Below are 26,522 nucleotides of genomic sequence, written 5' to 3'. Positions count from 1 at the left end.
CTTTGCAGAACAGCTAGTAGCCTGGGGAACCTCAATATTAAAAACCAAAAAATGTTTCCTTTTGGGTCATATGTTTTAAAAATTCAAAGTAACACATGTTCACATACAAAGACCCCAACATGACACAATGTCATCTTCCCCTTCACCCAACTCCTTCTCCTGCCCCACCCCTACTCCAGAAGAGGAACTAGACTGAACAGCAAACTAAACAATTTGGGTTTTCCTGAGGGCAAGGGTGACACTATTAGACCTTTACAAAGCTCTGTTTGGCATCTAGCACAGACCAGGGCACACTGGGTACCTGGAGCATATCTGTGCAAGGGAATAAGCTACGGGGAACCTTAAAGATGCTACAAGAAGATGGATGCTCCCGACCCACATTTCCTGGCAGAAAACTTCCTGACCCACCCAGGCATTGTTGACCAACTCCCTCCCTTGCTCATCACTACCGTATCTTACTTATCACACCCTTTGCAATTCTGAATTTGCCTTCCTGTCTACCCTCACCTTGAGATTCTGAGCTCTGAGACATACTCACCCTTTCCTCTCCAGGATCAAGAAAACACGTGCCTTCAATAAATGAACGAAAGTGTGGGCTTTTCCTCCACCTCACCCCCAGCTATAAGCAAGTTGCCACCTTACTGTTGTTTTTAATCAGCAGTTGTCCCGAGCCTGGGCTAGCCTCAAACTCTGAGACTCTGCATCTGGCTGAGATTTGGGGCTGAGTAGGAAAGCCTGTGGTGTGATTCAAGATGTACTTAACTCCCACCTCAATTCTACAGTAGAAACTGCTGAAGAGACAATGGCTGCCTGCCCTGCTAAGCAGCTGGCTGCCAGCCTCACCTTCTGGGTCTGTTCCTTCCATGGCTCTTTCTGCAGCAGCAGAGCCATGCTATTGGGAAGCAGAGTGAGAACTTCCTGCAGAGTGACCCTGTGCATTGGACTCCTGCCAAGGAAGCTTGGTACTGGCCCAGCCGGGCCATTCTCCTGATGCCATGGCAACCAACTGGCACTGAGACCAAGGAGGAGAGGGGCAGCGTGGTCGGCCCATGCAACCACTGCGGTTGCAAATATCAGCAAGAAGAAGTCCAAAGCCTACGATGAAAATAGAAATGACGTTAGGTCACATGTTTTAACAATTCAAAGTAACACATGTTCACATACACAGCCCCCATCGTGAGGCAATGTCATCTTCCCCTTCTCCCAGCCAGTCCCTCCTGCCCTACCCCCACCCAGAAGAGGAACTGAACTGAACAGTAAACTCAGTTTCCATGTTTAATGAAGTGATGTTTTTGGGCATTAGAAGATTTTGAGGTACCTTTATGTGAAGGCAGAAGACCCAACAGTTTCATTATTATTGCTCTAACATTTCAGGAGAAACATCGTTTATTCAATTCCTAATCACATCAAGATCCAAACGTTCCTGTTTTGATGTTTTCAAAGAGCTTACAAAATGAAGAAATATTTATCGCTATGTAGGTAAAACTAATTTTTAAAAATATGTATACTCTGATTCTACTTTTGAGCAGGTCTTCATTTTTTTTAAGGCAAGTGTTTTAAGACATGGGGTCTCACTATGTTGCCCAGAGTGGTCTTGAACTCTTGAGCACAAGAAATCCTCCTGCTTCGGCCTCCCAAGTGGCTGGGACTATAGACATGTACCGTTATGCCCAGCTTCTTCAAGCATTTTAAAAACCTGTCCAGGATCTATCCATTTAGATTTCAGACTAATCTAGACAATTATAGAAGTGGTGATTACAGAAGCCACCTCTGAGTAGTTCGATTACTGTGATTTAAACTACACTTCTTTCTGCTTATCTGTATTTTCTCAGTGTTTTAAGGTTTTTGTAAGAAAACAGAGAAAGTTAATAAAAAATTTAGGAAATCAGAAGAAAGAGGACAGATCATGCAAGTTCAAAAAAAGTTTAAAAAGTACTTCCTAATCTCTTAAAATTCCTAAACTCACAAATTAAAATTCAACAAGACATACAACTCTTCAGAAAAACTGGGCAGAATTTCAAAAAACACCCCAGGTTATGCAAATTTGACTCACATAGTAAACAGAATACTCACGAAGCATGCCTACAGAAAAAAAATTCTACTATTACAAAATGCACAGCTGCCAGCTAAGACAACACAATGAAGGAAAGCAGGAAAGGGCTATCTTCATTTTATTTACTAATCCTTTATTTTTAAACTCACGGAAACCTAATACTAGTGGTTCTCACTTTTTTTGAGTCATAGGTAATTTTGTAGGTGTGATAAAAACTCCCCTCCATATGTGCACACATAAGATTATCTGCACACACTCCAGGAACCTATTCAAAGCAGGCATTTTTAGCCATATGCTGGGCCAGTGTGGAGGCCAGAGCCCTATATTCCCACATGCTTTATGGGATCAATCCCAGCTACATAGGAGCTTGGGTTCTCTCTCCCGAGTGTCCTTTGTGTTCTGCCTGTCAAGAAACATATTTTGCTGAAAATATTTCTCAAAGGGCAGCCTTGGGTGTCTCCAAGAGCTTGGCAAGAATACTGATTTCCTTGTGGCATCAGAGAATCATTAAGTGTGTCTAAAATAAAAGGAAAGAGGGAAAGAAAAGCTGCAAACAGCAACGTGTTCCTCTTTTGGGAGCATATATTTTAGGTATATTTTATATTATTAAAAGTAATGGCAAAAACCGCAATTACTTTTGCACCAACCTAATGTAAGTTCTATATTTTAAGGAAGCTATAAACTACTCCTCTAGATTTTACCTCATCAAGAGCCATATTCTGAAAGGATGTTGACTGGTAAGCAACATTTCTAATATAACCCATCAGTTCCAAGAGCCACTCCATTCTCTTCAAAACACCTGAAATGAAAAGGGTATTTTCTTACTAGACCATGGTTTTCCTTTGAAATGTAAAACAGATCAGTAACAACGATCATAACTAAAGCAGAACACCGGGTGAGGACTCCATTAACCAGTTTCATGTTCCCTTGCAATACCCGAGACTTGTGGCTGCCTGTGAGACAGTTCTTTGACATTATTCACATCAGATAACGGTATTTTGGTCTTTGATTTTTCAAAAGCCAATTTATTCTTTAAATCTCCCTGACCACTAGTGATAAAATGCATTTGTTGGAGTTTCTCTCTCAACATTAAATACACTAGGAGAAATCTGGCATGCCAACTAACTAGCAATGTTGAATTGTTGACGATTAGTTGTTTTTACAGTTCTCCTTTGCATAAGTGTTCCCAATTTATGCCAACTCACAGAGGAAACCTAACCCAAAGACATGTAAAGAAAAGCAAAATACAGCCATTATATTTCCATTAGCAGAAATATTGACTTTTTTCCCTTTTCATTTTTTTTTTTTTTTTTTTTTAAAAACAGGATTCCTAGCACAGTAAAGACTACTACGGACGGGTTTCAAAAACAGGAACTACATTTGAGAGCCGGCTGGTTCTGGTTAGAACCAAAGGCAACATCAAACTTATTTCAGTTTATTGCATGTAACTTCATGCTTCATTTGAAACCCCTACTAGATTTCTTCCTGATACATACACTTTTGGCTTAGAGTAAAAAAGTCCAGTTTCTCATCATAGGTTCATTTTTCAGTGGAAAGGCACTAATGCAGACATAAAAACTGTTTCAGACTGCCACAGAGGATGATGAATCAAAATTTCTCTTTTTTTTTTTTTTTCAAGATGGAGTCTCGCTCCATCACCCAGGCTGGAGTACAGTGGTGGCATCTTGACTCACTGCCACCTCTGCCTCCTGGGTTCAAGCAATTCTCCTGCCTCAGCCTCCTGAGTGGCTGGGACTACATGTGCACGCCACCACACCCGGATAATTTTTGTTGTTTTAGTAGAGACAGGGTTTTACCATGTGGGCCAGGCTGGTCTTAAACTCCTGACCTCAGGTGATCCGCCTGCCTTGGCCTCCTAAAGTGCTGATATTACAGGCGATACAGTCTTGCAGAGTATTACAATCATGCTTGTCAGTTTTTCTTCAAAATCATAATACAAGAGATGGATGGGGAAAACCAGGCACATAAGCATAAGCAATTTGTCCAGAGTCACACAAGCGTCCCAGCCACATCTACCCCTCAGGAGCCTGGTGCCATTCAGAACTTGAATGTAGTCTCCAGAAATTGTAAGCATATGACCAACAAGCTAGATAGAGCAATGGGGGAGCTCTCTTATTCAGTAATTGTTAAAGCATAACGTAGAAAATGGTCTAAAAATTGCATCATGTGATTCATTAGCAGAGTTTCAAGCTTGCTACTGTGGGTAGGGTGGCAGGATTTGATTATTCTTACCCCAGAGAAGTTCTTCTGTAAAATAACTAGCTAATTTTTTTTGTTTGTTTTCTCTTGTTTGGTAAATGACTACCCAAAAGCCATTTTCATGAAACCATCAGGCAGAATCAATTGACATCTTGTGTGTTTGGGAAACTGAAGTTAAACAGGCAGAAGCAGCTAATTTGTTTGTATCTTTGAGGGTCTACAGAGCCAAATACAATACAAAATCCCTCGAAAGAATCCATCCTTATTTCTAAAAAGTGGATGTTGTGAGCTGTAACTGCTCATTTCTATCCAAGTAACTCCTCATTTGGCACCAGAAGGCCTAACCTGTGTCAATAAGCGCTAAACTAATTTTTAAGTTGAGAACACAAGTGCAACTTAAAAGCAACAGCAGGCAGATCTATTCCTGTTTCTGATATTCACCCCAGGGTGTCCTCACCCGTGTTGGCATGGCTCACAATCCGTGCCTGGTATAAGCTGTGCAGAATCATCCAGGCCAGCACCTCTTTCTCACGGTGCTGCACAGCAACACTCAGCATATCGGTCAGGTTCATCAGGGGGAATCGTCCTTGAGAGACTAAGTACAGTTTGACAAAGGCAGCCTTTTCTATGTTGCTCTATAAAAAAAAAAAAAAAAAAATTGTTTAGTTACTATTAACTGAAGTAGCTACAGAATTTCATGGCATGGGCAAAACAGAAAAGGTGAGTTGGATGTCATTATTCTGTTCATTTCCTACAGCACATGACCCATCTGCCTGTGTGCTAAATTAACATGAACATACAATAGAGGGTTGTAATGCCATCTCCTGGCTCCTTCATTAAAACCGTAAATCTGTTCAGGAGTTAGTCCATGATGATATTTAGTAAACATACACAAATAATAATAAAATGATGACTAAAAAATACAGTACTTACCGTGTGCCATGCATCACTCCAAGCATTTAACGTGTTAATTCAGTGGTTTTCAAAGTATGGTACACAGAACTTCTGTGGAACCCCACGGTGCGTAAGAGGTTCCGTGAGGTCAAAACTGTTTTTATGTTAGCACCAAAGTGTACTAGTATTCATTGTATATTGTACTGACTTTTTTTTTCACAAGCCAATTTCACTTAAAATATCCTTGTAAACAAAAATAATTATTAGTTCCATTAAACATTGGCCCTTTAATAAATATTTTTAAAAATATTCTGCAGGACAAACTGAGAAATACTTATAAGGGAATTGTGCTGCATACCCAAGTATGATGGTGGTCTCAAGCCAAGGAAGAACACTTGTAAGATTAGGCTGTGAAATAGCCACTTTTTTCACAGAACACCATTTACTTGAAAGAATAATTGATGGAAAAACTATTATTCAACCTGGGTATTTGACAGATTATTTTCTTGAAACTGAAGGAAGTGAACCTGTCACTTCAAGAAAAATACCTGATAGTATCTGAACTTTCAAGAGAAAATTAGATTTTTGGAAAATTTGTTTCTGCTTCTATGAACCTGGCAGCTTCCCAATATGTAAAAAGCTTTTCTGATGAGACTGGTAGTGATATTAACAGTATGGTTATTTTATATTGTCAACATTTGGAAGATCTTCAAAGCTCGGTGATTCAATATTTTCCAAATGACTAATGTATGCTATTACAAAACCCTGCATGGGTAAAAGACCCAGAGTACAAAACAGACCAGTGGAATTTAATGTAACAAAGTATATAAGTTTCATTGATATGGTTTCAGAGTTTACACTGCAACTAACCTTTAAGGAACTACAAGTTGCTGGCCGGGCAAGATGGCTCAGACCTGTAATCATAGCGCTTTGGGAGGCCAGGGCGGGAGGATCACCTTGAGGTCAGGAGGTCGAGACCAGTCTGGCCAACATGGTAAAATCCCGTCTCTGCTAAAATATAAAAATTAGTCAGGCATGGTGGTGGACGCCTGTAATCCCAGCTACTCTGGAGGCTGAGGCAGGAAAATCACCTGAACCTGGAAGACGAAGGTTGCAGTGAGTTGAGATCATGCCACTGCATTCCAGCCTGAGTGATAAAGTGAGACTCAGTCTAAAAAAAATTTTTAACAAAAAGGAACTACAAGTTGTTGAATTTTTTGGTGAAATGTAAAAGAAGTCTATCCGTTAATTATGTGAAAAGACTATTAGCACACATTTCCCCTTTCCTCCTGCATATCTGTATGAGGCTGGAATTTCTTCACATACTTCACCAAAACAACCTCACAACAGATGGAATGAAGAAGCTGCCATGAGAATCCAGCTGTCTTCTATTAAGCCAGACATTAAGGAGATTTGCAAAAATGTAAAACAATGCCACTTTTCTCACTAAATTTTTATGCTTTAAATGTTTTTATTAATCATGTTAATATATAATGGTTTTCTTACTATTGCTTTTAAGTAAATATTTAGAAGTTTTCCTAGTCTTTAATTTCTAATAAGGTAAATATCAACAGATATGACCCTTATAATTAAAAGCTCTTTGGAATCCTCAATAATTTTTAAGAAGCTAAAGTGTTCCTGAGACTAAAACATTTGAGAACTGCTGTATTTACTAATTCTCACACCAATTCTCTGCAGTAGGTCACTATTATCATCCCACCTTTACAGATGGGCAAACTGAAGCACAGTGGTTAAGCAACTTGCTTAAATTAAGGTCACATAGCTACAGGTGGCAGAGTAAGAAACAGAACTGGGGGAGTCTGTGTTCTCTACCACTATCTTATTCTTACCTCTATTCTTTTCAGAAACAAACTCTGACCTTGCTGAAGTAGACTACCTCTTTAGGGGACATCAGAACACTACTTAGTATGTTCCAGTGACAATGTTCTGAATGGCATTTTAGGTAGAAACTCAAGCGAGTAACAGCAACTTTCAGCTCTAGGTACTAAGAAGTAAATGACATACTTTATTTCCAATTACATTACATGCATGTAATAATAGGATATAATTTGTTACATATATGTAGTAATTATGATAATAAATACTGAGTCCTTATCTTGAGCCAAGCAGTACTCCAAATACTACAACATGGACTAACTCACTGAACTCTCAAAACAGATCTAAGTCGTAGGTGTTATTATCTGCCTTTTATAGATAAGGGAACTGAGGCACAGAGCTTATGAAGCTTAACCAAGATCGCATTGCTAGTAAATTGCAGAACTGGATTTCAAACTGTAGCAATGAGGCTCCAGAGTCCATCCTCTTAACTATTTCCTTATGTTGCTTCTCCTTGCTTAAAACAATCTTCCAAAATGTTGATATTCCAAATATTTTTTTTTTTTTGAGATGGAGTTTCGTTCTGTCTTCAGGCTGGAGTGCAGTGGTGGGATCTCGGTTCACTGCAACCTCCACCTCCCAGGTTCAAACAATTCTCCTGCTTCAGCCTCCCCAGTAGCTGGGACTACAGGTGTGCGCCACTATGCCCAGCTAATTTTTGTACCTTTAGTAGAGACGGGGTTTCAGCATGTTGGCCAGAATGGTCCCACCCACCTCAGCCTCCCAAAGTGCTGGGATTACAGGCATGAGCCACCGCACCCGGCCCCAAATATTCTTTAACAGTGGTTTTCAAACCTTAGTTTACATCAGAATCACCTGGAGAGACAATTAAAACATAGACTCCTGGGCTCCATCTCCAGAGTTTCTGATTCAGTAGGTCTAGCTGGGGGCTCAAGAACTCACATTTCTAATCATTTCCAAGGCGATGCTGATGCTACTCATGCAAAGACCACATTCTGAGAACCACTGCAATATGACACAGATATTCAAGGATATGATTGAATAGGCAAACCTGCCATAAAGTAAAGTAAATGACACGAAGTCCACCAGCTGTAAGGGAGCTCACAGTTCTCTAGACCATTGGTATTAGCTGGTATGCAAAAATGCCATTCAAATGCAAGTGTGTCATTTGGGATGTACTTGTACTAAGAAATGATTCATTATTGATCTGCAACTCAAATTTAACAAAGTATCTTGTATTTTGTTTGCTAAATCTGGCAACTTTACAGACATGCTACTTTTTGCTCATTCATCATTTGACTTGGGCATGGGTGTGGGAGATAAATTATCCTGTGTCAGGGCTAATAGTGCTTGCTTTTCAATCAACTACCTTCTTCACGCCAAAGGACAGGATCAGGTGAAGGACAAAGTGGGAGAAATTGGGTTAAAAAGTTATTCATCCATACAACATTTGTTAAGCACCAACCATATCAGTAGGCTGAACAAGAGGTTCAACAATATAAATGAAATCGTTTCCTAAAATTAACCAATAACAAAAATGAAGCAAAACTTGCTTCAGCCAAAAGGACACTGAAATCAATTCTTCAATTGTAATTTCTGCCTCAATAATGAAAAAAGGTATAGAAAGATATGTTATTACCTTAGTAACCTGGGCGATCCGATTGGCATCATCATCTGTCATTTCTAAGAGGCATTTTGCTATGCTGATATACAGCTCTAGATCCTTTCTCTGATAAAAGAAAATGCCAAATATGTCAACAAAGAGTGTAAAATAACGGGTCAAAATGTTCTGACAAATTATTAGATTTTCTTATCCCCATGAACAGCAGCTGATGAGATTTTAATTTTAACCAAACCAAAACATTTGGCCAATTTTTGTCATTTTGAAGACATCTTTCCTGATACTTTGTGGGGGTTTTTTTTGTGTGTGTGTGTTTTTTTTCTTTTTGGCTATACCTTTTTCTCCTTATCAAAATCCCTTTATCACAAATAAATTTCTAACCTCTTTGTAAAATTACAATTCAGAGGTCTTTTGGAGGACGGGAAGGGCTGATGCTAAATCGTTTTATATAAACAGTATATGGGAAACGATGCCCAAGGATTCTCCAGGTGTAAAGTGTAAGGACTTCTGAGCTTCCTGGTCTTTTAAAAGAGGCATTTGATAAAAACACCTAATAGCAAATTTCCTGGTGCAGCACTAGTTAAACTGCTTCTAAGCTTGCTCAAAACTTTGGTTCTAAAAATTCAACCTCAATTTAGATCTTGGAAACAAACACACTCCTAGTAAAGAATGTGGTTATTTCTTGCTAGCCTTCCCACCCACATTCTTAAAACATACACCTCCCCACTTTGCCAAAAAGTCTTTAAAATATCCCAAACATAAATTGTCAGGAATGTAAATATTTTTGTTCCTCACCCGAATCTTATTTGGCAGGAGGTCAAAAATTTTCCCAGTAGCTTCAGAGAGCAGACTCCAGAGGTGGTGGGCAGGGCTGGGCAGTTTCATGGCCTGACTCAGACCCTGTAAAGCACTTGGGCATAGCTCAGGATTTCCAAGTGGGGAAGCTGCTTTAAAAACTGCCACCATTAAATTTTCAACAAAACCCAGGATCTGTTCATCAGAGATGTGTTTTATCCACAGAGGTACAGATATCAGGAGATATCTTTTGGTATTCAGCTGGAAGTAAAACAGAAGAGGTTGAATGTAAATAGGCAAGTCTGGTTTTGAAATGTTCAAAACCTGTAGGTCATCACTGTGTTTGAGGGTAGACTGAGAGATAAAAGGTTCAGGTTACTTCCTCCCCTCTTCATTTTCCCACAGCTTCATGGTCCAATGGGCCACCAATGCATGTAATTTTGGCTGCTGCAGTTACTTCTGATCCAGGGTGAATCATGTGTTTATATGGATCTGCCAACCCATCTGTGAACTACTCAGCTTAAACCTTGGATGTTTTCAGTGATGGGAATAAAATGCTACTTCTGAAAGTACATGACAGTTACTTTTCAGTTTTAAAAGGTCACATTCTCTGGCAAGAAAAGCTCTAGAAGATGAAAGGCTCATCTGCTGAAAATCAACTAAACAGAGCATCTGATACTATTAATTTCTTCTTCTGAGAAAAATAAGGAAGTAATAAGGAGAAGTGACATGCTGGGACCATTTATGACCAAAGTAAAACCACCAGCTGAGCAAGTAGAACTGCCCAGGAACCTTAGAGTTCACGAGAGCCAAGAAAGGGCATGTCAGTAACAGCTCTGTTATGCGACAGACTTTAACCAAGTGGGCTTCGAAAATTCTTAGGAATATAAGCATGCTACTAAAGGGGCAGCAAGTCTAAAATAAGTGATCTAAACATAAAATCTGGCAAAATAAGCGATCTAAAAAGTAAAATGTGGCAAAAACTTTTTTTGTGTGCTATTTTTTTTCAAGATAACACACAAAAGTAGGGGAGGGACAGAAGAACAATGTTTTCTGCAAATTTCTAAAAAGATCGGTGTAGTTGCATGAGTTTTCTCAAGACCTCATTCTAAACAATATGCCATCTCAGATCATTTTATATTTAAGAAAATGAATTCACAAACTTAATTGTTAATTAACCAAGATAACAATAAAGGTAAATAATCAAAAACAAATGCACAGAGTAGCACAGATCTAAAAGATAAAGGGTAAGTAAAATTTAGGAAAATTTTGGAGGCCAACCCAACAGGCTGGAAATGGGTCTGATTCAAAAGGAAGAAGGAGTGAATAGAACAGGGCTTTGAAGTCAGATAGATACAGCTCTCTCATTTATTAGCTAGGCAAACTTTGCTTTGACCTCCATTTGCCTCAGTTTATAAGTCTGTTAAAATGGAAATAATAAAATGTATCTCTCAGACATGAAACAAGACAGACATACAAAAATTCATATCATATAAAATTCCATTCTAAAGCATTTCTAAAATTGATATGAAATGTATATATAATTTATATAAAATTATAAGAATAAAGGTTGTTTCAGAAAGGCAATGCTACAGATAGAAAGCAGATTGGTGGTGGCTTGGGTCTGAAGCTGGGAGTGGGGATTGACTACAAACAAGCACAATGGAACTTGTCAGGTGATGGAAATATTCTTGGTGACGATTGAAAAACCTATAAAGGTACTCAAATTCATCACATTTTATACTTTAAAACAGCCATATTTTAGGCTATATAAATTATAAGTCAACAAAGCTATCTTAAAATTATTCTGTCAAGCTGTAGAGAAACTAGGTCTGATTTCTGTAATTACTGAGTGCTTGCAGGTACCAGGTACACCGCAAGGGCTCAGTAAGTGGCAGGCAGCTGGGAGCCACTTGGAGCAGACAGGTGGAGTGAAGTTAATACCTGACAGAAAGATGCAGACCTTGATAGCGTCCACCTTCAATTAAAGACAGTGAGGAGGAGTAGGAAAGGTTTAAAAAAACAAAAACAGGCCTAGCGTGGTGGCTCACACCTGTAATCCCAGCACTTTGGGAGGCTGAGGTGGGCAGATCACTTGAGGTCAGGAGTTCGAGACCCGACTTGCCAAATTGTTGAAACCCCGTCTCTACTAAAAATACTAAAATTAGATGGGCGTGGTGGCACACACCTATAGTGTCAGCTACTTGGGAGGCTGAGGCACAAAAATCACTTGAACCCAGGAGGCAGAGCCTGCAGTGATCAGAGATTGTGCCACTGCATTCCAGCCTGGGCCATGGAGCAAGAAACTGTCTCAAAAACAACAACAACAACAAAAACAGAAACAGTGCTGAACAGGGACAAAGGCCAAGAGACTGAGGAAATGATAAGAGGGCTTTGTACTATTCTCAAACAATTAAAGCCTCCTAGGACAGAAGAATAGGCCAGATTACGGAGACAATTAAAAGATGACAGCATTTAACTTATATCAACTGGTAAACCTCTAAAGAATCATGGAATATGCTTTTCTGTTCTAGTTTGAAACCTAATCAAAATTATACATCTTTACTAACTTCACATCTTAAAATCTCTTGCCCTATTATTCCTATCTGTCCTTGGTCTATATGTGAAAGGTGCTAGCCCCTCTATCACAAACACCAGACTGGGTCATTTCTTTCTCAACGCTCTGCTCAAGCTAAACAGCCTAGTAGAGATCTTTTATTCTCTCCACCTACACTCTCCCACCTACATCCCCGGTCCCCTTGATGCGATACCTAACCGAATCATGGCTCGGTTAGTTTAATTGCTGCCTCCTCTGGGAAAAGGGAAGGATAATACATGGATGAGTCGAGTACATATGGATTTCCTTTCTCTTAATATGTACTGAAATAATTACATATACTATATAATCAAATAAACATAAGTACAAATAATTCCACAACTTTCTAGCTATATGATCTTGAGAAATTAACTTTAATACCTCTGATCATCATTTTCCACTTTTTGTAATAAATGGTAGCTAAAGCATGAATAGTAATGGCTATGGCAGGGTTCTGAACTATATAATTTTCCAGTATGTAGGCCAGCTACTATCAAACCCTCAATTTTTGTTAAGATCTCATCTGTCTCCTCTTGACTTTGAGAACACACACCCAAATGAACGTTAATCTCCTCCTAAAGAATGATATCTTCCTGTTGGCCAACACCCTTAGTTACTACATACACTCAGACTGTGGATCAGTGGTGGCGTCACCCACAAGCCCAATAGTGCAGCTGCATTCTGGGATGACTGTGCCTGGGTCACCATAATTTCAAGGCACAGTTGCTGAATCTCTTCACCTGAAAGGCAAGAAAGGAAAAGAATCTGAATAGATAGTTACTTTCCTGACTCATTTTCAGGCTTTAATATCTCAAATCAAAGCATCTGCTTATGTGACTTCTGCAGGTAACAGAACTTCAGTAAACCAGAATAGATATTTCAAGAGACTTGTTAATTATGAGGCAAAATAACGTATCCAAAGGCATCACAGTCCCAAGTCTTGGAACTAGCAAGAGCCTTGAACTAGATAGGGGAATTTCTCTTATGATATCCAGAGGAACCTACACACTCAAACACTATCTAAAATACGACAATATTCTAGCTAGTAATCCCTTGATCTCTGTTTTTCCCTTCTCTCCATCTCATATGCAGACCATGAAGAAATATATCAAGGTGAGGAATGGCTTAAAGATACAGTCACATTCTCTAGTCATCGAGCCTTTCTAGTAGTAAGATTCCAGTCAGCACCTTATTTTCCTTCCTTTTTCTAAGGACTTAACTGAAACACAAACATTTCTTTTTTTTTTTTATATTTATTTATTATTATTATACTTTAAGTTGTAGGGTACATGTGCATAACGTGCAGGTTTGTTACATATGTATACTTGTGCCATGTTGGTGTGCTGCACCCATCAACTCGTCATTTACATCAGGTATAACTCCCAATGCAATCCCTTCCCCCTGCCCCCTCCCCATGATAGGCCCCTGTGTGTGATGTTCCCCTTCCTGAGTCCAAATGATCTCATTGTTCACTTCCCACCTATGAGTGAGAACATGCGGTGTTTGGTTTTCTGTTCTTGTGATAGTTTGCTAAGAATGATGGTTTCCAGCTGCATCCATGTCCCTACAAAGGACACAAACTCATCCTTTTTGATGGCTGCATAGTATTCCATGGTGTATATGTGCCACATTTTCTTAATCCAATCTGTCACTGATGGACATTTGGGTTGATTCCAAGTCTTTGCTATTGTGAATAGTGCTGCAATAAACATACGTGTGCATGTGTCTTTATAGCAGCATAATTTATAATCCTTTGGGTATATACCCAGTAATGGGATGGCTGGGTCGTATGGTACATCTAGTTCTAGATCCTTGAGGAATCGCCATACTGTTTTCCATAATGGTTGAACTAGTTTACAATCCCACCAACAGTGTAAAAGTGTTCCTATTTCTCCACATCCTCTCCAGCACCTGTTGTTTCCTGACTTTTTAATGATCGCCATTCTAACTGGTGTGAGATGGTATCTCATTGTGGTTTTGATTTGCATTTCTCTGATGGCCAGTGATGATGAGCATTTTTTCATGTGTCTGTTGGCTGTATGAATGTCTTCTTTTGAGAAATGTCTGTTCATATCCTTTGCCCACTTTTTGATGGGGTTGTTTGTTTTTTTCTTGTAAATTTGTTTGAGTTCTTTGTAGGTTCTGGATATTAGCCCTTTGTCAGATGAGTAGATTGCAAAAATTTTCTCCCATTCTGTAGGTTGCCTGTTCACTCTGATGGTAGTTTCTTTTGCTGTGCAGAAGCTCTTTAGTTTAATGAGATCCCATTTGTCAATTTTGGCTTTTGCTGCCGTTGCTTTTGGTGTTTTAGACATGAAGTCTTTGCCCATGCCTATGTCCTGAATGGTACTACCTAGGTTTTCCTCTAGGATTTTTATGGTATTAGGTCTAACATTTAAGTCTCTAATCCATCTTGAATTAATTTTCGTATAAGGAGTAAGGAAAGGATCCAGTTTCAGCTTTCTACTTATGGCTAGCCAATTTTCCCAGCACCATTTATTAAATAGGGAATCCTTTCCCCATTTCTTGTTTCTCTCAGGTTTGTCAAAGATCAGATGGCTGTAGATGTGTGGTATTATTTCTGAGGACTCTGTTCTGTTCCATTGGTCTATATCTCTGTTTTGGTACCAGTACCATGCTGTTTTGGTTACTGTAGCCTTGTAGTAGAGTTTGAAGTCAGGTAGCGTGATGCCTCCAGCTTTGTTCTTTTGACTTAGGATTGTCTTGGAGATGCGGGCTCTTTTTTGGTTCCATATGAACTTTAAAGCAGTTTTTTCCAATTCTGTGAAGAAACTCATTGGTAGCTTGATGGGGATGGCATTGAATCTATAAATTACCTTGGGCAGTATGGCCATTTTCACGATATTGATTCTTCCTATCCATGAGCATGGTATGTTCTTCCATTTGTTTGTGTCCTCTTTGATTTCACTGAGCAGTGGTTTGTAGTTCTCCTTGAAGAGGTCCTTTACATCCCTTGTAAGTTGGATTCCTAGGTATTTGATTCTCTTTGAAGCAATTGTGAATGGAAGTTCATTCCTGATTTGGCTCTCTGTTTGTCTGTTACTGATGTATAAGAATGCTTGTGATTTTTGCACATTAATTTTGTATCCTGAGACTTTGCTGAAGTTGCTTATCAGCTTAAGGAGATTTTGGGCTGAGACAATGGGGTTTTCTAAATATACAATCATGTCATCTGCAAACAGGGACAGTTTGACTTCTTCTTTTCCTAACTGAATACCCTTGATTTCTTTCTCTTGCCTAATTGCCCTAGCCAGAACTTCCAGCAGTATGTTGAATAGGAGTGGTGAGAGAGGGCATCCCTGTCTTGTGCCAGTTTTCAAAAGGAATTTTTCCAGTTTTTGCCCATTCAGTATGATATTGGCTGTAGGTTTGTCATAAATAGCTCTTATTATTTTGAGGTACGTTCCATCAATACCGAATTTATTGAGCTTTTTTAGCATGAAGGGCTGTTGAATTTTGTCAAAAGCCTTTTCTGCATCTATTGAGATAATCATGTGGTTCTTGTCTTTGGTTCTGTTTATATGCTGGATTATGTTTATTGATTTGCGAATGTTGAACCAGCCTTGCATCCCAGGGATGAAGCCCACTTGATCATGGTGGATAAGCTTTTTGATGTGTTGCTGAATCTGGTTTGCCAGTATTTGATTGAGGATTTTTGCATCGATGTTCATCAGGGATATTGGTCTAAAATTCTCTTTTTTTGTTGTGTCTCTGCCAGGCTTTGGTATCAGGATGATGTTGGCCTCATAAAATGAGTTAGGGAGGATTCCCTCTTTTTCTATTGATTGGAATAGTTTCAGAAGGAATGGTACCAACTCCTCCTTGTACCTCTGGTAGAATTCAGCTGTGAATCCATCTGGTCCTGGACTTTTTTTGGTTGGTAGGCTATTAATTATTGCCTCAATTTCAGAGCCTACTATTGGTCTATTCAGGGATTCAACTTCTTCCTGGTTTAGTCTTGGAAGAGTGCAAGTGTCCAGGAAATTATCCATTTCTTCTAGATTTTCCAGTTTATTTGCGTAGAGGTGTTTATAGTATTCTCTGATGGTAGTTTGTATTTCTGTGGGGTGGGTGGTGATATGCCCTTTATCATTTTTAATTGCGTCGATTTGATTCTTCTCTCTTTTGTTCTTTATTAGTCTTCCTAGTGGTCTGTCAATTTTGTTGATCTTTTCAAAAAACCAACTCCTGGATTCATTGATTTTTTGGAGAGTTTTTTGTGTCTCTATCTCCTTCAGTTCTGCTCTGATCTTAGTTATTTCTTGCCTTCTGCTAGCTTTCGAATGTGTTTGCTCTTGCTTCTCTAGTTCTTTTAATTGCGATGTTAGAGTGTCAATTTTAGATCTTTCCTGCTTTCTCTTGTGGGCATTTAGTGCTATAAATTTCCCTCTACACACTGCTTTAAATGTGTCCCAGAGATTCTGGTATGTTGTATCTTTGTTCTCATTGGTTTCAAAGAACATCTTTATTTCTGCCTTCATTTCGTTATGTACCAAGTAGTCATTCAGGAGCAGGTTGTTCAGTTTCCATGTAGTTGAGCGGTTTTGATTGAGTTTCTTAGTCCTGAGTTCTAGTTTGATTGCACTGTGGTCTGAGAGACAGTTTGTTATAAATTCAATATAGCACACAAAATAAGGAGAGGGACAGAGGAACACATTTTTCAAATGAAATCTCTGGAAACCCAGTATGGTGACATTATATCTTACATAGAGATTAGGTTTATATGAAAGCATTTAAGTGAAAAATTGTATATAGTCAAAATTATCTTTATCTCTGAAACTGCACATAAATTACAGTATACAAGTTGTTTTATATATCATATGTTTTGCATATCATATGCACTCTACTATAAATGATAGAGCACTCATGGCAGGCACACACACAAACACACATAATTTTACAACACTGTTTAAATTGCTCTTCATCCCCTCATTCTTATTTTATTTTTATTTTTCGAGTTAGGGTGGGGAAAAAGTACATTAAATTATATTTGCATGTGTAACTCTAATCTGTATAAAATAGGTTGCTGTGGATGAACTCAAGGTGTTGAGTGTGCACTCTGTTTGCTTCTCACCACAAAATAACTGTAGTAAGCAGAATAATGGTACCCAATAATGTCCATATCCTGATACCTGGAACCTGTGAATACACTACCTTATATGGCAAAGAAACTTTGCAGATGTGATTAAGGTTAGGTATCTTGAGATGGAGAGATTATCCTGGATTATTTAAGCGAGCCTATTAATCACATGAGTCCTTAAAGGAGGAAAACCTTTCCTGGCTACACAAAACCAGAAAGATGATGGTGTGAGAAGACCTTAGCCCTCCATTGCTTGCCTTGAAAATGGGGAAAGGGGGCCACAAGTCAAAAATGTGGGCAGCTTCTAGAAGCTAGAAAAGAAAATGAATCCTCCCCTAGAACCTCTAGAAAGAAATTCTAATCTGCTGATACCTTGATCTTAGTCTGGTGAGAAACATGTTGGACTTCTGGCCTATAGACTTGTAAAGATAATAAATTTGTATTGTTTCAAGCCACTGTGGTAATTCGTTACAGCAGCAACAGAAAATTAATACAGCATCCCACATGGTACTTCTCGAAACCTATGGCTCTGGAAATGTAGTTTGATAACCACAAGGCCAAGCTTAATGGAACCTGTACCACATTCCCAGTGGTGTGCAAACCTCAGTCAAGCATTGATTTTGGCAGGTGTATCTGGCCTGTGTCTTTAGACCTCTTCTTCCTCACCCTCAGGGGCTCAATGACTGAGTGAAAGTAAACCAACCATCCCATCCAACATGACAAACCTCAAGATCTGAAAAGTCTATCCAGTCACTACACATTGTGACACAGAATCTGTTTTTCCATTCAGGTCAAATACTAAAATCAAAGTCTGAAGACTTAAAAACACATGATATTTACCAAAATTTAGCCTCATAAGTGGAGAGAGAAGTGCAGCCCAGTTCACAGGAGGATATTGGTAGCTTTCTCCAACAGTTGCTATGGGTTTCATCACTAATTTAAGAAGAGAAGGAGGAACAGATTCAGGACCTATAACAGAAAGGGAAAAATAACAGTAAAACACCTGCATACCATCATGGAAGTGGAAAATGCCAACAATTCCTTCCTTCCTTCTAGCATCAAAGGATCTGATATTACATCTTCAATTGTGATCAACCCTTCAATTCTGTGCTCTTAATTTCAACTCCATTTGCCAGAAAACCTTGCTCCCTCTGTTCTTCTCTTTTTAAAAAAAATTTCTAAATTTTTCATTGATATATAATAACTGTATATATTTATGGGGTATAGAGTGATATTTTCATACATATGTGCAATGAACAAATCAGGATAAATAGCATATCCATCACCTCCAATATTTATCATTTCTTTATGTTGAAACATTCAACATCCTCTTTTTCAGCTCTTTGGAAATAACAATTATTGTTAACTATAGTCACCCTACAGTACTTTAGAACACCAGAACTTATTCCCCATATATGAACTTATTCCTCATTTTGTTTCCTTTAACCAGTCTCTCATTATTGCCCCATCCTCCTTCTCTTCCTAACCTCTAGTAACCACTATTCTATACTCTCTACCTCTATATAAGATCAACTTTCTTTGGCATCGTGTATGAGATCAACTTTTTTAGCTTCCACATATGTGATATTTATCTTTTTGTGGCTGGTTTGTTTCACTTAACATGAGTTCTCCAGGTGGCCATAAATGACACGATTTCATTCTTTTACTTGTCTACAGTCTTTCCTTTTTGACTGGATAAAAATTTTCCACATTGCTACTTAGCTGTCCTCTGCACACTCTCGTCTTTTTATCTAGTTCTCAAAATTAAGTAACTTCTTTTACATTATTACCTCATTGCTCACTAACACCTCAATCTACTTCCAGCGGAGATAATAAGGATTGCTCACTCAGGTACATTCCCTTCTATGGACTATGGATTACCTAGTCTATGTAGTCCTAGACTGCATTCTGTAACATGGGAATCTCTAGTTTTTCTGCTTCCCAGCCTGTGCCATGGTGACTGTTCTAGAAGTGAGCATCTAAGGGCTGTGTAACAGCTAGTCCATCAGTTAACCAGCTGCCTACGACATAGTACCATTACTTTAACATCACATTCTTTTTTAAGGTAGTGTGTATAGGGTAATTAGAAATTGAAAAACAGATAGTGGAGCATTTGTGAGTGGAAATATATAGTGTAATTAGGAATGGAATAGCCATTAAGGGCCATGTAAACGTGAAGCTATCAGGAGGTCAGAAATAGTATAACACATCAAAATGTAGAAGACCAAGGAGGAGCAAAAGCAGCAGGATCAACACTGGCAGCAGAAAGGAAATTAGCATCAGCAGAAAGAGAAGCAGAATCAACAGAAGGAAAAGCAGAGGTAGGAAAAGGAAAAGCAGAGGCAGGATCATCAAAAAAGCACCAGAATCAGAAGATGATGAAAAGGGGGGAATCAGAGTGGAAGTAGAGTCAACAAAGGAAAAACAGCTTCAGAAAGGAGAAGCATAGGAAGAAGGAGAAGCAGAATCAGAAAAAGTAGCAGAATCAGTAGATGCTGAAAGATGGGAGAAGCAGATGTGGAGCTAGAGTTAGCAAAAGGGAAAACAGCAGCAGAAAAGAGAAGCACAGGAACAAGGAGAAGCAGAGACCAAATTAGCAGATGCTAAAATGGTGAAGCAAGAGTCAGAAAAAAAAAAAAAAAAACAAAACAGCTGCAGAAAGGAGAAACAGGAAAAAGGAGCAGCAGAGGCCATGAACAGATGCTGAAAGAAAGGGGAAGTAGGGCAGAGTCAGCAAAAGCGAAAACAGAAGCAGAAATGAGAAGCATAGGAAAAAGGAGAAGCAGAGGCCAAAATAGCAGATGCTAAAAGGGACGAAGCAAGAGTCAGCAGAAAAAAAACAGTTGCAGAAAGGAGAAACATGGGAAAAAGGAGAAGCAGAGCCCACATCAGCAGATGCTGACAAAGAGGGAAGCAGAACAGGGCAAAGTCAGCAAAGCACAAGAGCTGCAGAAAGGAGAAGCACAGGAACAAGGAGCAGAGGCCACATCAGCAGATGATGAAAGAAGAGGGAAGCAGAATAGGGCAAAGTCAGCTTCAGAAAGGAGAAGCACAGGAAAAAAGAGAAGCACGGGAAAAAGGAGAAGCAGAGGCCAAATTAGCAGATGCTAAAATGGGGAAGCAAGAGTCAGAAAAAGAAAAAAAAACAGCTGCAGAAAGGAGAAACAGGAAAAAGGAGAAGCAGAGGCCATGAACAGATGCTGAAAGAAGGGGGAAGTAGGGCAGAGTCAGCAAAAGTGAAAACAGCAGCAGAAATGAGAAGCATAGGAAAAAGGAGAAGCAGAGGCCGAATTGGCAGATGTTAAAAGGTGGAAGCAAAAGCAGGGTAGAGTCAGCAGCAGGAAAAATAGCTACAGAAAGGAGAAACACAGGAAAAAGGAGAAGCAGGGGCCACGTCAACAGATGCTGAAAGAAGGGGAAAGCAGGGCAGAGTCAGCAAAAGCAAAAACAGAAGCAGAAATGAGAAGCATAGGAAAAAGGAGAAGCAGAGGCCAAAATAGCAGATGCTAAAAGGGACGAAGCAAGAGTCAGCAGAAAAAAAAAACAACAGCTGCAGAAAGGAGAAACATGGGAAAAAGGAGAAGCAGAGCCCACATCAGCAGATGCTGACAAAGAGGGAAGCAGAACAGGGCAAAGTCAGCAGAAAGCACAAGAGCTGCAGAAAGGAGAAGCACAGGAACAAGGAGCAGAGGCCACATCAGCAGATGATGAAAGAAGAGGGAAGCAGTATAGGGCAAAGTCAGCTTCAGAAAGGAGAAGCACTTCGGGAAAAAGGAGAAGCAGAGGCCAAATTAGCAGATGCTAAAATGGGGAAGCAAGAGTCAGAAAAAAAAAAAAAACAAAACAAAACCCAGCTGCAGAAAGGAGAAACAGGAAAAAGGAGAAGCAGAGGCCATGAACAGATGCTGAAAGAAGGGGGAAGTAGGGCAGAGTCAGCAAAAGTGAAAACAGCAGCAGAAATGAGAAGCATAGGAAAAAGGAGAAGCAGAGGCCGAATTGGCAGATGCTAAAAGGTGGAAGCAAAAGCAGGGTAGGGTCAGTAGGAGGAAAAAATAGCTACAGAAAGGAGAAACACAGGAAAAAGGAGAAGCAGGGGCCACGTCAACAGATGCTGAAAGAAGGGGGAAGTAGGGCAGAGTCAGCAAAAGCAAAAACAGAAGCAGAAATGAGAAGCATAGGAAAAAGGAGAAGCAGAGGCCAAATTAGCAGATGCTAAAATGGGGAAGCAAGAGTCAGAAAAAGAAAAAAAAAACAGCTGCAGAAAGGAGAAACAGGAAAAAGGAGAAGCAAAGGCCATGAACAGATGCTGAAAGAAGGGGGAAGTAGGGCAGAGTCAGCAAAAGTGAAAACAGCAGCAGAAATGAGAAGCATAGGAAAAAGGAGAAGCAGAGGCCGAATTGGCAGATGTTAAAAGGTGGAAGCAAAAGCAGGGTAGAGTCAGCAGGAGGAAAAATAGCTACAGAAAGGAGAAACACAGGAAAAAGGAGAAGCAGGGGCCACGTCAACAGATGCTGAAAGAAGGGGGAAGCAGGGCAGAGTCAGCAAAAGCAAAAACAGAAGCAGAAATGAGAAGCATAGGAAAAAGGAGAAGCAGAGGCCAAAATAACAGATGCTAAAAGCGGGGAAGCAAGAGTCAGCAGAAAAAAAAAAAAAAAAAAAACAGCTGCAGAAAGGAGAAACATGGGAAAAAGGAGAAGCAGAGTCCACATCAGCAGATGCTGAAAGAAGAGGGAAGCAGAACAGGGCAAAGTCAGCAGAAGGTAAAATAGTTGTAGAAAGGAGAAGCACAGGAACAAGGAGAAGCAGAGGCCACATTAGCAGATGCTGAAAGAAGAGGGAAGCAGAACAGGGCAAAGTCAGCAGAAGGTAAAATAGCTGCAGGAAGGAGAAACACAGGAACAAGGAGAAGCAGAGGTAAAATCAGCACATGGAAAAGTTGGAAGAATAGGGTAGAGTCAACAGAAGGAAAAACATCTGCAAAAAGGAGAAACATAGGATAAAGGAGAAGCTATGTGGAATCAGCAGAAAAAGTAACAGAATTATCAGAAGTTGAAAAAGAGAAACCGAAGCAAAATGAATAGATACTCAAAAAGCAGGCAGAGAAAGAAAAATGAAAAACAGCAGAAAGAAGTATAGGAGAAAAGAGAAGCACATGCTGCATTAGCAGGAAAAGCAGAGTAACCAGAAACTGAAAAAGACAGGGCAGAGGGAGAATCAACCTAAGGAAAAAAGAGCAGCTAAAAAAGGAGTAGCATAAAAAAAAGAGAAGCATATAAAAATGGGCAAAGAACTTAGACATTTTCCCAAAGATGATATACAAATGTCCAACAAGCATATGAAGACAATCAATATCACTAATCAGAAGGCAAAAAAACCAAACCAAATTGAAACCACAGTGAGATATCAGCCCATACCTATTAGAATGGCTATAAAAACAATAGCAACAAAAACACCAGAAAATAAAAAGTGTTGGCAAGGATATGGAGATATTTGAACCCTTATGTACACTTGGTAGGATTATAAAATGGTGTGACCAGTATATAAAACATTATGGCAGTTCCTTAAAAAATTACACATTATTTTATATAAATATAAAATTATAACTAGAAAAACCATATAATCCAACAACCTCACTTTTGGGTATATATCCCAAAGAAATTGAAAGCAAGATCTTGAAGAGATATTGCAAACCTATGTTCATAGCAGCATTATTCACAATAGCCAAGTGGTAAAAGCAATCCAAATGTCCACTGATGAAAGAATAAATAAACAAAATAAAGTATATACATAACAAGAATATTATTCAATCTTATAAAGAAAGAAAATCACGTTAGATGCTATAGCATGGATGAAACTTAAGGCCATTACATTAAATTAGTCATTCACACACAAAAAACGTATGATTCCATTTATGTGAAGTATCTAAAGAAGACAAATTCATAGAAAAAGAAAATAGAATGGTGGTTACCAGGGGCTAGGGAGAAGCGTGGGAGAAAGGGAGTTATTGTTTAATGGCTAGAGTTTCAGTTTTCTAAGATGAAAAGTTCTGGAGATCTGTTTCATAACAATATGAATATACATTCACATTAACACTACTGAATGGAGAAATTACATCTCTACTAAAAATACAAAAAATTAGCCGGGCATGGTGGCGCATGCCTGTAATCCCAGCTACTCAGGAGGCTGAGGCAGGAGAACTGCTTGAACCCGGGAGGTGGAGGTTGTGGTGAGCCAAGATTGCACCATTGTACTCCAGCCTGAGCAACAAGAGCAAAACTCTGTGCCCCACAAAAAATAAAAAAATAAAAAAAAATGGTTAAGAGGGTAAATTTTATGTTACGGACTTATCACTACAATTTTTTAAAAAAGAAGATGTATATTCAGAAATAGCAGCATAATAGGTAGAGATTAAAAAAGTAGAAGCAGAAGTGGCGGTGGAGTATTTTTTTAATTTTTGATTTTGTGGGAACACAGTAGGTGTATATATTTATGGGGCACACGGAATATTTTGATATAGGCATGCAATGTGTAATAATCGCTTTATGGAGGAAAGGCAGAGTCTTTTTTTTTTTCCTTTTTTTGACTTCTGGTGTTCAAGGAACTCTACAGCAGACACTAGCTAATCACTGGCTAAAATAATAGAGCCTTCAAAGACAAAGAATACAGACAGGCTTCACAATTTTGAGAAGTCACTGAACATAGCCCACAGCAAGAAACAAAAACAAACAATGAGGAAAAGAAAGACTCTAATACTCCAAGTTACCCTGTTATAATATGCAAAATGTTCATTTTTCAAAGTTCTGAAGCTGGATGGTGGTGATAGTTGCTTAATTAATGTTTAATGTCACATTAATGCTTAATGTCATAAAATTGTATATTTAAAAATTAAATTTTATGTTATATATTTTACCATTTTTTTATTCTTGGAATTAAACTGAATTTTAACATTCAAAAAAAGTCCAGTTTTCAAAAAAATATGGAGCATAAAATGAAACAAGGAAGCTTTGTCAATTCACAGAAGAAATTAATAGAAAATGTCCCAGAGGAGGCAAAGACATTGGACTTACTAGACAAAGACTTGAAATCAACTCTCTTAAATATATTCAGCTAAAGAAAATTATGGACAAAGAACTAAAAGAAACCAGGAGAACACTACAAGAAAACAAAAAAAGAGAATATCAAAAAGAGTTCTTTTTTAAAAGAACCAAACAAATTATAGAGCTCTATACTCTAAAAAGTACAGTAACTGCAATGAAAAACTCACTAGAGGGATTAAATAGCAGACTTGAGCAGGCAAAAGAATCAGCTCACATAAAGATATGTCAACTGAAATCACTCAGTCTACAGAGAGGAAAGAAAGATGAAAAGTATGAACAGAGCCTAAGGATACATCAAGCATACCAAGGTATGCATAACCGGAATCCCAGAAGGATAGGAGAGAAAGGGGCAGAATGAATATTTGAAAAGTAATGGCCGAAAACTTCTCCAATTTAATAAAAAAGACACAAATTCATACATTTAAGAAGCTCAACAAAGTCTAAGAAAGATAAAGGCAAAGAGATCCACACGAAGACATACTGTAGTCAAATTTTCAAAAGACAAAGACAGGTAATCTTGAAAGCAGCAAAGAGAAGTGATTCATCACATACAAGTGATTCCCAATAAGATTAACAGCTCATTTCTCATCAGAAACCATGGAGTCCAGTAAGGAACAGGATAACGCTTTTTACTGAAAGAAAAAAAAAAACTGTCATCAAAAAATGCTGCATCCAACAAAACTATAATTCAAGTATTAGGGAGAAATTAAGATATATACAGAAAAACAAAGCTGAGGGAGTTTGTTATCCATAGACATGCCCTACAAGAAATGTTAATGGGAGTCCTTAAGGCCAAAATGAAAGGACACTACATAGTAATCTAGACAATAATTTGAAGCTATACAAAGAAATAAAGAATTCTAGTAAAGGTAATTACATAGGTAAATATAAAAGCCATTACTATTATACTTTTGTTTTATAACTCCCCTTTTCACTTACTATGTAACTTAAAAGGCAAATGCATAAAACAATGATTATAAATCTACATTAATGGGCACATATGTATATACATGTAATTTGGGACAATAACAACATAAAGGGGAGAAATAGAAATTCATAGGAGCAGAATATTTGTATGTTGTTGATGCTCAGTTGGAATCAATTCAAGCTAGATTAATCAAGAAAATTGGCTAGCCATAAGTAGAAAGCTGAAACTGGATCCTTTCCTTACTCCTTACACGAAAATTAATTCAAGATGGATTAGAGACTTAAATGTTAGACCTAAAGCCTAAAAACCCTAGAAGAAAACCTAGGTAATACCATTCAGGACATAGGCATGGGCAAGGACTTCATGTCTAAAACACCAAAAACAACTGCAACAAAAGCCAAAATTGACAAATGGGATCTAATTAAACTAAAGAGCTTCTGCACAGCAAAAGAAACTACCACCAGAGTGAACAGGCAACCTACAGAATGGGAGAACATTTTTGCAACCTACTCCTCGGACAAAGGGCTAACATCTAGAACCTACAAAGAACTCAAACAAATTCACAAGAAAAAAACAAACAACCCCATCAAAAAGTGGGCAAAGGATATGAACAGACAATTCTCAAAAGAAGACATCATACAGCCAACAGACACATGAAAAAATGCTCATCATCACTTGTCATCAGAGAAATGCAAATCAAAACCACAATGAGATACCATCTCACACCGGTTAGAATGGCAATCATTAAGAAGTCAGGAAACAACAGGTGCTGGAGAGATGTCGAGAAACAGGAACACTTTTACACTGTTGGTGGGACTGTAAACTAGTTTAACCATTGTGGAAGACAGTATGGTGATTCCTCAAGGATCTAGAACTAGAAATACCATGTGACCCAGCAGTCCCATTACTGGGTATATACCCAAAGGATTATAAATCATGCTGCTATAAAGACACATGCACACGTATGTTTATTGTGGCAATATTCACAATAGCAAAGACTTGGACTCAACCCAAATGTCCATCAGTGACAGACTGGATTAAGAAAATGTGGCACATATACATTACTATGCAGCCATAAAAAAAGGATGAGTTTGTGTCTTTTGTAGGGACATGGATGCAGCTGGAAACCATCATTCTCAGCAAACTATCACAAGAACAGAAAACCAAACACCGCCATGTTCTCACTCATAGGTGGAAATTGAACAATGAGATCACTTGGATACAGGAAGGGGAACATCACACACCGGGGCCTATTGTGGGGAGGGGGGAGGGATAGTCTTAGGAGATATACCTAATGTAAATGATGAGTTAATGGGTGCAGCACACCAACATGGCACATGTATACATATGTAACAAACCT

At 38.7% G+C, this 26,522-nt stretch overlaps 1 protein-coding gene across 5 annotated transcripts in view; it reads right to left on the bottom strand.

The window, feature by feature from the left end:
- Nucleotides 1-26,522, bottom strand: part of LOC105465882 (focadhesin) — a 316,678-nt gene that overhangs the window by 5,128 nt on the left and 285,028 nt on the right. For all 5 annotated transcript variants that reach the window (XM_071077854.1, XM_011714536.3, XM_071077856.1 and 2 more), the window contains exons 36-42: nt 17,978-18,106; nt 12,661-12,776; nt 9,441-9,701; nt 8,664-8,753; nt 4,731-4,908; nt 2,755-2,852; nt 844-1,095 (exon numbers count right to left, since the gene is read on the bottom strand). In XM_071077854.1, coding sequence (XP_070933955.1) covers nt 844-1,095; nt 2,755-2,852; nt 4,731-4,908; nt 8,664-8,753; nt 9,441-9,701; nt 12,661-12,776; nt 17,978-18,106 — 1,124 coding nt within the window. The remainder of the gene's footprint in view (nt 1-843; nt 1,096-2,754; nt 2,853-4,730; nt 4,909-8,663; nt 8,754-9,440; nt 9,702-12,660; nt 12,777-17,977; nt 18,107-26,522) is intronic.

Source organism: Macaca nemestrina, chromosome 14 (assembly GCF_043159975.1).
Source record: "Macaca nemestrina isolate mMacNem1 chromosome 14, mMacNem.hap1, whole genome shotgun sequence".
Lineage (NCBI taxonomy): Eukaryota > Metazoa > Chordata > Mammalia > Primates > Cercopithecidae > Macaca > Macaca nemestrina.
The sequence above is the reverse complement of the archived record's forward strand: the minus strand, read 5'-3'. Positions and strand labels throughout refer to the sequence as shown.